We start from the raw sequence: 16,421 nt of genomic DNA on the forward strand, positions 1-16,421 counted from the left end.
CATCCTGCTGCATGCTACCACATTTGTTTGTAGCTGTTTGGTCTGATGTTGAGTCAATTTCTAAAACACGTTTCTTTCATTTCTTGTCTTTCAGCTATACTTCATCATGCTCTCAGAAATAAGACTGAAGACAACACCATGCATATCATCTCTGTTTTTATAACAATGTTAAAAAGTGGGTTTTGTTACAAATCTCAAGAAGGTTAGTGTTACCAATCTGAACCTAATAACAACAAAAAGCTATATTTTCATAATTTTGCTTTATTTTATTGTTGAATGAGTTTAATTTGTCCAGAAAAAATCTATTATTTTTTAGATATTTAGAATTTTCTAAACCATTTAACAATGATATGCACTTATGACATTGTAAATCTAGCCAGATAACTACATAATGTATATCATCTTATTATTTAATATATAAGTAACAATTGTGTTTGTGACTGATGTAATTGATTACCCCCCCCCCCCCCACACACACACACAGACAAAATATTTGTTTACTCTGTTTTGATTGAACTTTTCTAAAGTTCTGTGTGGATCTGATGTATCTTTGCGATGTGACGTTCCTCTCCTGATTGAATCCTCCACATTGCTCTGGGAGAAAGACGGAGAAAAAATATCCAACACCACACTGATCTACAACAACTCTGCCTACATCATCTTATACACTGTTGATGAACACGGTGAAGGCAAATATTACTGTAGATCAGGGCCGTGCAGAGACCTTTGGTGGGGCAGGTGCTCAAAGTATAAAAGGGGCACATGGAACAAGGCTTTAAATAGCGCGGTTCAAAATAGCAATACAGCAATATATTGTGATGCATTCCTTGCCGATTTGCGTATTGATATGGATGATTATGTATTGATACGGCAGCAAATGCTGTGATGCAGTTTTGAAAAAGAAAAAGATTAGAAGAGACAATTTTAAGTTTAAAAGTAAAAAATGAAAAATTATTTCCGCCTAATAATAACCTAATAATAAAAATGTCTTAAATTGTCCCAACCTGATGGCTTTTTCTTCTCTGTTCAACAGAATAATTAAGAAGAGCTGTTCTAGTAAAAACTATAGAAAAACGCTTGTGCCTCTACATTTTTCTCTTTCTCACCAGTCTCTGTCTCCTGGCTTGCTTACCTGCTCTTTCTGTCACTTGTGCATCTACATTTGCCTCTTTTTCTTACTCTATCTCCATCTCCTCATCTGATCTATTACTTTCCAGTCTCTGTCCATCTAGGAACAAGTCACAATCTACTATTTCATTAACAATCTATTATTTTAACCATCACTACTATTCTTGCACCTAATCAATAAGTCCACCTTAAATATTGATACAAAACAATAAACAACTGAGTCATGCTATGAAAGCACTGTATAACTTATATAGGCTTATGATTTATTTATTTTTCCTTTTTATTCAAAACAATTCCAAACATGCTTAATATATCAGGAAATATCTCGATTCTCAAACGTGTAAACGCGTTTTGCACCTTTGTAGATTGTTATTTGATCAATAAATGGAAAGGTATAGTGTAATCTATTAACTACACATAAAACCCCGACTTTTTACTTAAGTGCCATATCATGCCATAAAATATTTTTAATACGACTGAATTTGCATTTAATGTAAATTTTATTAACAATATTATAAGTTACTTATTTTAACACTTACATTTACATTATCAAATAACATTTTCATTCAGTCTAGCCAGAGTTCAGGCACTCCCAAAAACTACCATTACAATCACTGAAGCACTTTACATTACATTATGCACATCAGGATTTTTTAAAGTTTTTTCTCTTTCTCTCTCTGAAGAAAGAATTCGCTAAATAATTCAGTCAGCGAGCAAGTGAACAAAAACACAGCGTTTCATGATGACTCTTCTGCACGTCTCCGATTGGCCATTGCATTCGTGCAACAGAACCGTTGATTGGTTATCATGAAGCGTTGTACAAACGTCTCTGGCTCAGCGCCAGCCATCGAACACAGATTTGAATTTAGCAGCTGATGCTGTGCGATCTAATCACCACAGTGTCAGTGATGGAGTACTCGAGTCCTGGACTCGGACTCGAGTCCGACTCGAGTCACTATTCTTTGGACTTGAGTCCGACGAGACTCCATTCTCTGGACTCGTGACTCGACTTGGACTCGTGGACTGATGACTCGTACTTGGACTCGGACTCGAGGATATATATAATCGGACTTGAGCATTCATCAAGTTGTTTTTGACTAAAAATGTTTTAAAAATGTTTCGTGCAGGACACCGGCCGCTCACAAACACTGCTACCGCTCGCTCTCTTTGCTTGACAACACACTTACTGATGTCACTCACTTTACTTTCACTTTACTTTTTTTCCAAAGCGCACTTGAAGAGCTCGGGCACTTGCGGGAAAGGATGAAGCTGATTGGTTAGTTCTTGTCACATGACCCGCGGTGCGCTTGCGCATTCTGAAAAGTTGAGATGTTTTTAACTCGATACAGTGCGGACACGCCTGGATGCTGCCGTTATGAGCGCGCATACGCTTCCATTATGAGCGAGCATACCGCGCGCCTACAGTACATTGGAAATAACGAACTTGAGCGTGCAAAAGACGCAATATTTGAATGGCCCTTATCGTTACACGTTGCTTTCTGACCAAGCGCGTGCCGTCACACACATTCACTTGAACACATACAAACCCAATCACGCTAAATCACTCGATCACTCACAAACAAAAGCTCTCTCTCTCTCTCTCTCTGTCACACACACTAACAATCTCTCTCTCTCACACACACACAGACACACACACACACACACACACACACACTCATTGTAATATGCACGTTTCTTTTTTTTTCGTCGAGTGTATTTCTGTAATACAGTGTTAAAGGATTAGTTCACATAAAAATTAAAATTTCCTAATCATTTACTCCTCCCAATGCCATCCAGGGTATCCATGGCGTTTGTTTCTTAAATTATGTATTTTAAGGAAAACATTTCATGATGTTTTCTTCATATAATGGACTTCAATGCCTACCAACTCAGTTGGTTGCTATTGTTTCCTAAAAAAAAAAAAAAAAAAACATTTCCAATACGGGACTCGAGACTCGACTCTGACTCGAACTCTGGTAATGGTGACTCAACTTGGACTCGACTCGGACTCTTCTTTGGTGACTCGGACTTGGACTCGGACTCGAACACTGAGACCCGACTCGGACTCAACAGTTGGTGACTCGACTACAACACTGAGTGTGATTATATTAGGGGTGCTCCGATCACGATCGGCCGATCGTTATGCGCATCTCATCAGTAAAGCCGGTTCTCTAATCAGCGGTTAATTCCATCAGGTGCGTGATTTCACATAGAGCAGCTGTTACTACACAGAGCCGTTGTTAACTGAGAAGATGCGCCAAAAAACGCTGAAAATGAGGTGGATTCGCGCATCTTCTCAGTTAACAACGGCTCTGTGTAGTAACAGCTGCTCTATGTGAAATCACGCACCTGATGGAATTAACCGCTGATTAGAGAACCGGCTTTACTGACGAGATGCGCATAACGATCGGCCGATCGTGATCGGAGCACCCCTAGATTATGTCAAATATATAAAAAATATTATTCTGCTGTTTTTTGTTTTGTTTTTTTTTGTCGTTTGGCAGCTGCATTTAAAATCAATATAAATAAATATCAAAATCACTTAGCTGAGAATGAAACACCACTTACCAGCTTCCGTGGTGTTGAAAATATCATCTGACAATTAAAAAATGCACGAATCATCCTGGACGGATGAGGAGGTCATCGTCGTCAGGTCAAAGGTCATCATGTTGGTCATCTTATTGACGACTAAATTATTATTCAAAATTTTACTAATATTTAGACTGGGTATGAGCAGGCATTCACAAAAGGAAACGTTATGACAAAAAAAAAAAAACTGTTAGGATTCACACACTTAATGTCACTTCATATGAGCATGTTCTTTTATGTTATTTTTGTGCTGTATTAAATAAAAAAAGTAATGATGCCTAGGGGGTTTGCATTTTCACATACATGGCTAGAAAATTATTTACTGAGATGTATTGACTCAAATTCACCAGATTACAAAATTTAGATTCACAAAACGGTAACAGTAAAATCATACCATTTATAGACAAAGCTCCAGTATTCTAATATACCAAAACATATGACAGCTTGAAGTAATTCACAGTCTAATTCACGGATTGATCTATATGACTATGGTTATTTTTCCAGGAGCTGACAGCTGGTTTAAAACGAAACATGCAAGTTCAGAGGTCTGCTGTAAAACACCTTCTTTCATAAATATTTCAATATTTATCTGATTGTCAATTTGATTTGCTAATGATGATTGTTACAGTATATATGTTTGTGATTTATTTACAGTAAGCACAATCTTGTATATCTCAATATCTACATGTGATGGACATATCTAATCATCCACACAAATATTAAAGCAAATTGAGCCTTGCCACTGGGAGCTTCACACACACACACACACACACACACAAACAAAAACACACACACAGACACACGTTTGTTTTTGTGAAAAGTGGGGACATCCCATAAGCGTAATGGTTTTTATTCTGTACAAACTGTACCCTACACCTAACCCTAACCCTCACAGGAAATTTTGTGAATTTTTACTTTCTCAAAAAAACTAATTCTGTATGATCCTTGTAATACCTGTGTCATACCCCTGTCATTATACAGAGTTGTGTCCTGATATGTCACAAAAACAAGAGCACACACACACGCACACACACACACGCACACACACACACACGCACACACACACACACACACACACACACACACACGCACACACACACACACACATATATATATATATATATATATATATATATATATATATATATAAATTATCTATTTTTATTTTATGCCAAAAATAATTAGGATATTAAATAAAGATCATGTTCCATAAAGATATTTTCTAATTTTCCTACTGTAAATGTACAAAAACGTAATTTTTGATTAGTAATGTGATTTGCTAAGAATTCATTTGGACAATTTTAAATGCATTTTTCTCATTATCTAGATTTTTTTGCACTCTCAGATTCCAGATTTTCAAATAATTATATCTTTCAAATATTGTGAGATCATAACAAATCATACATCAATGGTAAGCTTATTTATTCAGCTTTCAGATCTCAATGAACAAAAAAAAAAAAAAAAAAAAAAAAAAAGACACTTAAGACCATTATTGAGTTATCAAAATGGAAAACTGAATTAATTTTGTATAAATAATAGAATGCGCATTCATTATTTTGGTATAGTAAAGCAATAGACTAATGCACTACTGTGCTCTGTAAGCAAACTTGCATTGAAAACATAAATGCAACACCAACACAAGTTTAATTAGATCAGTATGCTCACATACAAGAAAGAAACCTCCGTGTGGTTTCATGACACACAACTGTTAAATGTAGAACGCTATTTCCGGTAATGGAAGAAGCTAAGATGATTAAGTTTTGGAACAAATGTCTCAACTAACCAAAAGTCAGAACTAAAAATAATAAAATAAATAACAATGCAAAATGATATACAGTACTGATTAAAATACATGTGAAAATTACTCAATATTCTGTGAACACTGAAACCCATAGAAAGTAATTTATATCGCAAACTTTGAGATATGAAATATTGTCTGGCTTAAAGGAATGTAATAATAATAATAATAATAATAATAATAATAAATGTTTCTTATATCTCTTGTCTAATTACAGTCACCTCAGACCTGCACAAGGAACACAAACATTAACATTCATTTTAAACAAAGTTCACTTCTTCATCTTCTTCATTATATTTTGTTCTGGCTCAATTCTATTCTACTTTCATACAAGTTATTAAATAATATTACAACTGGAAAAAAGTATAAATAAATAAAATTAATTTATTATGTTTTATGTTATCTTTTAAATTATGTATATATTTTTTACTTATTAAATTTTCCTGAAAAGCCTAAAGAAGACTGTTTAATGTCAAGAGAGGGATATCACAACAGGTCAGTTCAATTAAATTTACAGTACCACTTTTTAAATGTAATTAATACTTTTATCAAGAAACTACACATTAATTGATAAAAAAAATCACAGTTAATAAATAATCTTGAAAATAATCTTGAAAATAAGAAATAATCTTGCAGAAAAAATATATTTTAAATAAATGTAGCCCTGCTACACTTTTTTTCTTCAATAAAGCACCTTGTAAAAATATAAATTAAACATGTGTCATTGAAAATGAGAAATGGATGCAATAAACTCAAGTTAGGCATCACAGGAAATAATTACATTTCAAATTATATTCAAATAGAATGTATTCAGTTTATTTTCTGTATTAATATTTAATTTTACTGTAGGTATTGTATTTGCATCATTTATAGCACTTTTCACTACATTCAACATAGTTCCAATGTACACTGTACAAAATGTACTTGTAACTTCATATTAAGGCATTAACTTTTCCATTAACCCTAAAACACTTATAAAAGACAAATAGGGAAAATTGTTCCGAATAAGTAGTATATTGTGCCCTTTACAGATTTTATATATAGGCTATATATATATACATATAGCGTGGCTTTACAAAGACTAATGCTTTATAATACTCAGAGCGAGCAAGATATTAATGTTTGTAGCTCATACTAAAAATCAGTTTCAAAAACAGACTTCCTCAATGAAGCTGTTGAGGTTGTGAGTTTAGATCACACTCTAGATCACAGACCTTTTTTGTGCCTGAGAGAAACCTCAAGATATTTGAGTTTAGTATTTCCTGCTCCGGAAATGAGCCAAACGTGCACACCAGACCTGTCTAAAAATAATATTTATTTTCAGCAAGCTTTATTAAGAAGACCCAAAAATGGGGTTATCAGAACCGTCTCAGTCAAAATATGTACAAAGATTTCAAGGATGTTTGTCGTCATTTCTGTATACTCTTTTAATGAATAGGGAATTGTAGTTTTCTCAAATCCACTGCATCTAGTATTAAAGGAATAGTTCACCTTAAAACTGAAAAATTATGTAATCATTTACTCATCCTCATGTCATTTCAAACCTGCCTGAGTTTCTTTAGTTGGACTATTTAGAACAATTTTGAAGAAACCATCACCATTCACCATCTTGGCCAACAATGACTTCCATTTCTTTCCCTACTATGGAAGTCAAAGGGGGCCGACTACCCGTTACCAGCATTCTTCAAAATTTCTTATTTTATGTTCAACAAAGAAACTCATACAGGTTTGGACTGACATGAGGGTGAGTAAATGATAACAACATTTTAATTTTTAAGGTGAAGTATCTCTTTAATATGACAAAAAACAAAAATCAAAGTTCATGGTCCTTTTGAACAAGAGTTTATTCTTGAAGATTTACATAAGAGATCACAACAAACACTCAAGTGCACAAAAAAGAAAGTTACTGTACACACACACACACACACACAAAGCAAAGCAAACGTTTCGGTCTTTGCTGGACTATCTTCAGTGTATTTGATATCTGAGAAGTGACTGAAGAGGGCCTGACCCATGTCAGGTATACAATAACATTTAACCCAGTTTCCAGGGAAGAAATATGCACTTGTTTTATTATTAATTAATTTTATCATCGTGCAGTCAAATGAATCAAAGTGATCTAGAGTTTGATGTTTTAGTCCTAGGGTATTTAGTTTGACTATGAATCATAAGTAGAAGTTTATGTGTCAGCTTACATTTGTTCCTTGTGAATGTATTGTTCTGTTGCAGATGTGCTGTATCTTAACCTTGGAGGGAATAAAATAGAATCTCTGAATTATCTAAAGAAGTGTTTGCAGGTGCTTAGGAATATGATCGACAGCCACCCAGATGAGGTTTAAGACTCACCTGTGACCACTGTGATAGCTGATTACTAATGTCTCCAAGATTAAAAAACACAATTCTGTAAAGAACCAAACACCATGTTCGGATGTTTGCAGAATTATCTATAGGTCTAATGTAAGATTTAAGAACCTGATGAAATTATTACCACTAAGCATCCACATGACAGTAGATACTAGTGTTTCTGTTAGTTTGAGGGTTGAACCTCTTACTCATTTTCTACAGCCTTTGGCAGTGTTTCTGATTTCTGAATATTGCACCGCCCAGTAAAATCTGCTGTCTAGTTCTTTCTTTAAACTCTTCAGAGTGCTTCACTTAATCTGAGGCACAAAGAAGAATCATGCCGGTTACAAATATTCAAATCTTTATTCTGATGTGTGGATTATGTTCCAGATTTCACGCTATCGGTGAGTCTCATGTTAACCAAGTGATCGTGTCAAAAGGAAGATTATTATCTCTAGATATTGCTTAATTCTTACCTCTTTTGGTGTTTGTTTATTTTACTGTACACAGCATATGAATCCTAACCATTTGGGGAAAAAATAAATAAAGGGGAACATTATATAGTACAATAATGTGTTGTTTTCGTCATCTCCATTATTATCAAATTAAAATTAAGTGATCTGTTTAAAGATGCATATAACAGATTTATTCAGAATAAATGAAAACAAAAATACTAGTTACCAAACACTAGAAAATCTAAAACAATGTTTATTTAGAAAGCGTGCAGCCTCTGTTTGTTCAAATGTTTTAGAAAATGCTGGTAAATACATTCTTTTGCTCAGGTCCTCGGCTGATAGCAGCTTGGTTTGTCCTGCAAAGTTTGTTATTGTAATTGTTTTAACTGTTATTCATTCTGTACAGAACATCCACCAGTTCAAACTGTTCAGACACAAAATGAAGGTTGGTTGAATTTCTGTAGAATAAAAAATATTTTAAAGTATTAAGCATTATTTTAAAAGTGTTTTAAACTTAAGAAATCTATATAGATTCTAACACTCAGTTCTTATCTCTCAAAGTCGTTCGTGGATCTGACGTATCTTTGCGATGTGACGTTCCTCTCTTGAGTGAATCCTCCACATTGCTCTGGGAGAAAGATGGAGAACAAATATCTAACACCACACTGATCTACAACAACTCTGCCTACATCATCTTACACACTGTTGATGAACACAGTGAAGGCAGATATTACTGTAGATTGATGGAAGATGGAAGAGTAAAAACTGTTAGGATACACACAATTAATGTCACTCCACGTAAGTATATATATTTTATGTTAATTCTGAGTTGTATGCCATCATCTTAATGATCTATATTTTTTCCCATTAAGAATTGTGCACAATATTCTTCTTGTGTGTTCTTTCTTTCTTTCTTTCTTTGTTCTTCTTCTTTTTTTTTTTTTTTTTGCCTTTCACAAATATGCATAAAAAATGAAAAGTTTTACCCGAGAAATATTCACTGAAATTCACCAGGGTATCAATTTTCTTTCCAGATACTTCTACCCAAAATATGAAATTAAAAAAACATTTCATTTACAGACAAAGCTCCAATAATAGTGATTTATTACTCATCTGCAAAAATAACAAGAAGACTTTTGAGAGCTTGAAGTGGACCTGGGAGCCGAGGCCTAATTCACAGATTGATCTGATAGTCTCTGAAAAAGGAAGACAAAATCAGTTAAAAGGACCAATTGCACCAGGGAGATGTTCTTCAACCAAAAACAACAGTCAAGCTTTAATCTTTCACATCTCACCTGTGTACTTCAATTACACTGGAACATACAGCTGTTTTACAGAAGCTAGAGCCTACACAACAATAACACTACACACCATCAGAGGTTTGCAAAAAGTAAATCAGTCAAGAAATGAATAAATGAATCAATAAATCAATCTGTGATAAATACATAGATTCTTTCATTTACATTTGATTATCAGACACCTAAAGAATTATTGTTTTGTACCTGTGTTCAGTGCATTAAAAATGAATGTTGTTGTTTTCAGTCTCAGTGGAGCCCCCTGATGGTGTGTTGAGGAAGCAGTCAGTGGTTCTTACCTGTGAGCTTTCTGAAGTAACTGAGACAGTAAGGTTGGTCTGGCTCAGGATGGAGAGGAACAGAGGAGTTCTAGTCAAACAGCAAATTATGACTGAGAACAATACCAAGTTACAACTCACAGTGAATCTACCCAGCTATGAAACAGACCCGATGAACTGGCAGTGTGCAGTTTTTACTGAGAATACACTCAGAGCTCTGGCCTCTATAACAAGCAGCCTTACCTTATCATCTACAAATGCTCCATGTATATCAACAGAAAATTCAACTGTAACAAACCAAGGTCATATCTCTGAACCATTAATATACAGTATTTTCACCTTAACTGAGAATAAGATTTAGTTACATTATATTTATAACCATTCATATAGAGTGCATTTAACCTTAATACAAATTATAGGCTCATACATGAAAATGCTTATAATGTTCCAGGGACAAAAAAATATATAAAATAAAAATAAAATAATCAACAAATTAAGTTAGTTAACACTTTGAGTTTACTAATTAAGTCTCTATTTTCTTTCAGCAGTCAACAATCATGCAAAGGCTACAGTATTCTGTGTTTTGGCTCTGTTTACTGTGATTCTGCTTGGAGTTCTCTTGTGTTACTGTTACAAGAAACGAAAGTCAAGTACAAAAATACTATCAGTTATTCATCTTTTCAAAATAGTCTCTTTTGTCTTTAATAATCTCTAACAGTGAATGGTTTATTTCATTCTTACTCTTGCTATTGCAATCATTTCAGTGCACTCTTGCAATGTTACTTATAGTTAACAGAATATGTTAAAGGGATCATCAAAATAAAGTGAAACCAATATGTGACTATATGATTATTTTTCCAGGAGCTGACAGCTGGTTTAAAACCAAGCCTATAAGTTCAGAGGTTAGCTGTGAAACACCTTCTATCATAACCATTTAAATTGTCATTGATGTGCTAATGATACATGTGTTGTATATGGTTGTGATTTCTAAATACAGTCTTTAAGCTTGTACACTTCAATATTTAAAGGTGTTGGACTGCAGTACTACAGTCATCTACTCAACTAGTGCAGTGAACCAGCACTTGTACAGAACCTGTGCAGAGCAGATTCAAGAAACAGCTTGAAATCATCTCTTCCGTGAGAATCTAACTGCATCCTGCCGAGAAAATAAATAAATAATGATTAAAATTCCTATCCTTTAACTTTCCCTTAATCCCTTCCTGTTCTAGCTTGTATGATTTTAAATGACGTCTGAAGGTGATGATACATAGGGCAGCTTCTCTGGACAATGTTGCTGGGTGATGTTGCTTGGGTACTTTCCCATTTGAATGGCCAACACATTATTATCTGGATAATTTAGATCAGTGTGGGCCCTGTGTCTCACCTGGCTGTCTGTTGACAGCAACATTGCTGAAAATGTTGCCTTGTGTTTGTTGTCAAGATTGTTGTCTTGTACCTTTAAACTTTGTATTAGCATTTGAGTTTATTGCCATTGATGTGGGGAATCACTTGTTGTATTTCACATTTGTAAGTTGCTTTGGATAAAAGGTCTGTAAAATAAATACATGTAAATGTAAAACCTTTTTGTATTTCTTTTATTATATATGATTGGATGGAATCAAAATCATCAAATTAATATGTTATTAATAAAAACAAGTAACTCATTCTTTATTATGGTATTTTAAGAATGAATTAAGATTGATAATTCTTTTTTTATGCTCTAAAGAGATTGTACAGGTGTCTCTGCATACTGTCTGTATGCAATGGTTCTTTGGGGTTTATTTGCAGTAAAAAACATAAATGCAACACTCTCTCTGAGTAATCAGACTTAAATCAAAATGCGCACATGCCAGAAAGAAACCCCACTGTGGTTTCATAACACACAACTGTTTTAAAAATGGAGCACAGTATTTCCTGGAATATGTGAGAAAAACTTACATTTCAAGCAAGGTAAACTATGAGATATTCATTAAAAGAAATGTCAAATTATTGCATTGCTTATTTGCACTGAAGCTTTTAAAAAGTTATGTTACTATGTTTAAATGTTCAATGTTGTCAGACACATTTGAAATGGCCTTATGAAGACAATGGCTGAAATTAATCTAAAATAATAATAATAATAAAAATTATAAAAAAAATTTAGATTAAAACAAGACCGTAGCAATGATAATATTAAGTACGGACATTTGTTGTTTGAAATTTCAATATTTAGATGTGCATGTGCCTACAAAGAGACTGAGCTTCAAAAATAGACCTCCTCAATAAAGTTAGTACGTTTGTGAGTTTAGATCAAGATCGCAGATTTGGGTGACTGAGAAACCTCAAGATAGCTCAGTTTAGCAAACCATTTCCTGCTCTGGAAATGAGCTAAATGTGCAAACCAGACAAGTCTAAAGACAATATTTGTGTTCAGACATGCCTGATTTAACTGAAAGAAGATAAATTAATTATCCAATAGATGTATGAACAGAAGATTTCAATTTTTTCCTTTTTTTCTTTTTCTTTTCTTTTTTTGTTTTACTGTGAATATTTTTAAGGGTATTTGTTTATACTTCTAAATTTGATTTAACATTATAACACTGAAAAATGTATTAGTTTTATCTAGTACAGTATCTCGCATGGACATTTTGTTTCAAATTCATAAGCTGATTGTTTTCTATGACGGCAGATTTCTGAATATTGCACCGCCCAGTAAATCTGCTGTCTCGTTCTTTCTTTAAACTCTTCAGAGTTCTTCACCTAATCTGAGGAACAACAAAGAAGAATCATGCCGCTTACACATATTCAAATCTTTATTCTGATGAGTGGATTATGTTCCAGATTTCACGCTATCGGTGAGTCTTTTAAGAGGGAGATTCTTATGTCAAGATATATAAACAACATATTATTTAATTCTTCCCTCTATTGGTGTTTGTTGATTTTAATCTTAATTCTCTAGAATTAAAATTAAAGTAATTAAAGAACATTCATATAATGCACTAATATGCAGTTTTCACAGTCTCTATTTTTATCAAATTCAAATTAAGTGTCAAAATAAAATAATGTAAACATGTCTTCTGTCAGTAATTACCTGTCAATAAAAAAAAAAAAGATTTATTTAGAAAGCGTGCAGCCTCTGTTTGTTCAAATGTTTTAGAAAATGCTGGTAAATACATTCTTTTGCTCAGGTCCTCGGCTGATAGCAGCTTGGTTTGTCCTGCAAAGTTTGTTATTGTAATTGTTTTAACTGTTATTCATTCTGTACAGAACATCCACCAGTTCAAACTGTTCAGACACAAAATGAAGGTTGGTTGAATTTCTGTAGAATAAAAAATATTTTAAAGTATTAAGCATTATTTTAAAAGTGTTTTAAACTTAAGAAATCTATATAGATTCTAACACTCAGTTCTTATCTCTCAAAGTCGTTCGTGGATCTGACGTATCTTTGCGATGTGACGTTCCTCTCTTGAGTGAATCCTCCACATTGCTCTGGGAGAAAGATGGAGAACAAATATCTAACACCACACTGATCTACAACAACTCTGCCTACATCATCTTACACACTGTTGATGAACACAGTGAAGGCAGATATTACTGTAGATTGATGGAAGATGGAAGAGTAAAAACTGTTAGGATACACACAATTAATGTCACTCCACGTAAGTATATATATTTTATGTTAATTCTGAGTTGTATGCCATCATCTTAATGATCTATATTTTTTTTCCATTAAGAATATTGCAGAAGATTCTTCTTGTGTGTTCTTTCTTTCTTTCTTTCTTTCTTTCTTTCTTTCTTTCTTTCTTTCTTTCTTTTTTCTTCTTCTTTTTTTTTTTTTGCCTTTCACAAATATGCATAAAAAATGAAAAGTTTTAACCGAGAAATATTCACTGAAATTCACCAGGGTATCAATTTTCTTTCCAGATACATCTACCCAAAATATGAAATTAAAAAAACATTTCATTTACAGACAAAGCTCCAATAATAGTGATTTATTACTCATCTGCAATACTAACAGGAAGATTTATGAGAGCTTGAAGTGGACCTGGGAGCCGAGGCCTAATTCACAGATTGATCTGATAGTCTCTGAAAAAGGAAGACAAAATCAGTTAAAAGGACCAATTGCACCAGGGAGATGTTCTTCAACCAAAAACAACAGTCAAGCTTTAATCTTTCACATCTCACCTGTGTACTTCAATTACACTGGAACATACAGCTGTTTTACAGAAGCTAGAGCCTACACAACAATAACACTACACACCATCAGAGGTTTGCAAAAAGTAAATCAGTCAAGAAATGAATAAATGAATCAATAAATCAATCTGTGATAAATACATAGATTTTTTCATTTACATTTGATTATCAGACACCTAAAGAATTATTGTTTTATAAATGTGTTCAGTGCATTAAGAAGTCATTCATGTTGTTGGTTTCAGTCTCAGTGGAGCCCCCTGATGGTGTGTTGAGGAATCAGTCAGTGGTTCTTACCTGTGAGCTTTCTGAAGTAACTGAGACAGTAAGGTTGGTCTGGCTCAGGATGGAGAGGAACAGAGGAGTTCTAGTCAAACAGCAAATTATGACTGAGAACAATAACAAGTTACAACTCACAGTGAATCTATCGATCTGTGAAACAGACCCGATGAACTGGCAGTGTGCAGTTTTTACTGAGAATACACTCAGAGCTCTGGCCTCTATAACAAGCAGCTTTAACTTATCAAATACAAATGCTCCATGTGCGTCAACAGAAACTTCAACTGTAACAAACCAAGGTGATATCGCTGAACCATTAATATATAGTATCTTCACCTTAACTGAGAATAAGATTTATTTACATTATATTTATAGCCATTAATATACAGTGCATTTAACCTGAAAATACATATTATAGGTAACATAATGTAGATGAAAATGCTTAGAATGTCCCAGATACAAAACAAACAAACAAATTAAGTTAGTAAACACTTTGAACTTACTTATAAAGTCAGTATTTTCTTTCAGCAACCAACAATCATGCAACGGCTACAACATCCTGTGTTTTGGCTCTGTTTACTGGGATTCTGCTTGGAGTTCTCTTGTGTTACTGTTACAAGAAACGAAAGTCAAGTACAAAAATACTATCAGTTATTCCTGTTTTCATTCTTTTGTCTTTTAATAATCTTTCAGAGTGAATGATTTCTTTCTTTCTTACTTACTCCTGCTATTGCAATCATTTCAGTGCACTCTGACCCTCAAGAGTCTGAACCAGTCTACATCAATATCAGCCAAATGAGGAATGACAGAGGTATTCAAATCAGCTAAATATATATATTTACATATATTTATATAGCTGCAACATATTTTTATTTTATTGAGATTACTAAACACACGTATATAGAAAATTGTCATAATCTAACTGGAGCCTTTTTTTGCTCACAAGCTTTCCAAAGTATTTTGAATGTCTAGCTTTCTTCTTCTTCCAGTAGAGCACAGCAGCACACTGGAAAACAGAGAAAACAGTCCTGAAATATACCGTAATATCAGACGAAACAGATACGGTAAGAACTTTTCCCTTCAGGAATTGTGAAACACTATATAACAACATCCTCTCTGAAATATCTTTTTTTTTTTTCTGTAGGAAAAACAAACATAAATAAAAGAGATGAGGTGAGTGCACATATTTGTTAATATTATACACCAGTTACAGTCCAAAAATAGCCTATTACTATTATTTTAATTTATTTAAGTAATGGTGTTAATTTATTGTGCTGCCAAATGTGGTTGTCATTTTGGCCCAAAAATTGTTTATTTATTGCTGTTAATTTGCCTTGTCTTTCCACAGACAACTTTGACACCAGACAGTGTGACCTACGCAACCATTTTTTTTGACAAATCCAGGTTCCAGACTTAGACATAACTCCCCAACATTATTATGAAAACCAGAGGAAGAGAGAGTTTTGTCATTTGTTTATAGAAAGTGTTTCATTTAAGCTTTGTGAATCTCAAACTATTGAATCATGGAGAAAGTATAACGTTTTCTTTATAAAACAGCAGATGGCGCTGTCTGACTACATCAACTATCAGCGGAGTAGGTTTAGGGGTGATGTGTGATCAAATATATCTAACTGCTTTCAGTAAACCATCACCATAACCGACTGAAAATGTATAATTGCATCCCTGAATTAATGTTGTGTTAGTCACATGTGTACAAGCATCAACTTAAGTGAATATTATTATTACTTTACATATGTTATGGTATTACAGCCACCTTCATGTAAGTGCAAGTATACTAGTAAAATGGCCATTTGATGGCACTGTTTGAAAACATACTTGAAATATAATAATAATAAATAAAAAAGGGTATGTACAAAAAAGGGTAATGCAGTTACCCATCCTCTTCTCTCTCGCTCTCTGTCTGTCACTTTCATCCTCCTGGAATCCACCCAGAACATGCAGCTTCAATGTACTTCAGTCTAAAACACAAAAGTGTGGAAAAAAGTAGTTTGAATAGGATGTCTTTATGGACAAGGGATAATGCTCCTCACTAACTCAAGGTTGCTCTGCTTTGTACAAATGCGTG

At 33.8% G+C, this 16,421-nt stretch overlaps 1 protein-coding gene and 1 long non-coding RNA gene across 8 annotated transcripts; both read left to right on the forward strand.

Annotated features, from left to right (window-relative positions):
- Positions 1-8,100: 8,100 nt before the first annotated feature.
- On the forward strand, positions 8,101-16,212 carry LOC127964567 (uncharacterized). Of its 7 annotated transcripts, none has more exons than XM_052564795.1 (10): positions 8,101-8,262; positions 8,720-8,758; positions 8,875-9,111; positions 9,348-9,692; positions 14,302-14,634; positions 14,864-14,968; positions 15,081-15,146; positions 15,325-15,399; positions 15,480-15,508; positions 15,684-16,212. In XM_052564795.1, the coding sequence occupies exons 1-10, from the start codon at positions 8,196-8,198 to the stop codon at positions 15,750-15,752; spliced, it is 1,365 nt and encodes a 454-aa protein (XP_052420755.1). In that variant the 5' UTR covers positions 8,101-8,195; the 3' UTR covers positions 15,753-16,212. The 7 variants fall into 7 exon arrangements, with proteins under 7 accessions (XP_052420755.1, XP_052420758.1, XP_052420757.1 ...); XM_052564798.1 differs by lacking the exon at positions 9,348-9,692 and adding an exon at positions 13,790-14,134; XM_052564797.1 differs by lacking the exons at positions 8,875-9,111; positions 9,348-9,692 and adding exons at positions 13,288-13,524; positions 13,790-14,134.
- LOC127964569 (uncharacterized) lies at positions 10,407-11,465 on the forward strand. Its single transcript, XR_008155075.1, has 2 exons — positions 10,407-10,788; positions 10,915-11,465. It is a non-coding gene; the product is annotated as an uncharacterized LOC127964569 (long non-coding RNA).
- Positions 16,213-16,421: the final 209 nt, after the last annotated feature.

Source organism: Carassius gibelio, chromosome B9, assembly GCF_023724105.1.
Source record: "Carassius gibelio isolate Cgi1373 ecotype wild population from Czech Republic chromosome B9, carGib1.2-hapl.c, whole genome shotgun sequence".
In the NCBI taxonomy this organism is placed as follows: Eukaryota; Metazoa; Chordata; class Actinopteri; order Cypriniformes; family Cyprinidae; genus Carassius; species Carassius gibelio.

Excerpts from the sequence above, each read along its gene's own strand:
- LOC127964567 (XM_052564795.1), top strand. The coding sequence starts at position 8,196 with ATGCCGGTTACAAATATTCAAATCTTTATTCTGATGTGTGGATTATGT. Across the intron at positions 8,263-8,719 it reads TTCCAGATTTCACGCTATCG|AACATCCACCAGTTCAAACT; the intron begins GTGAGTCTCATG and ends CATTCTGTACAG. Across the intron at positions 15,147-15,324 it reads CCAAATGAGGAATGACAGAG|TAGAGCACAGCAGCACACTG; the intron begins GTATTCAAATCA and ends TTCTTCTTCCAG.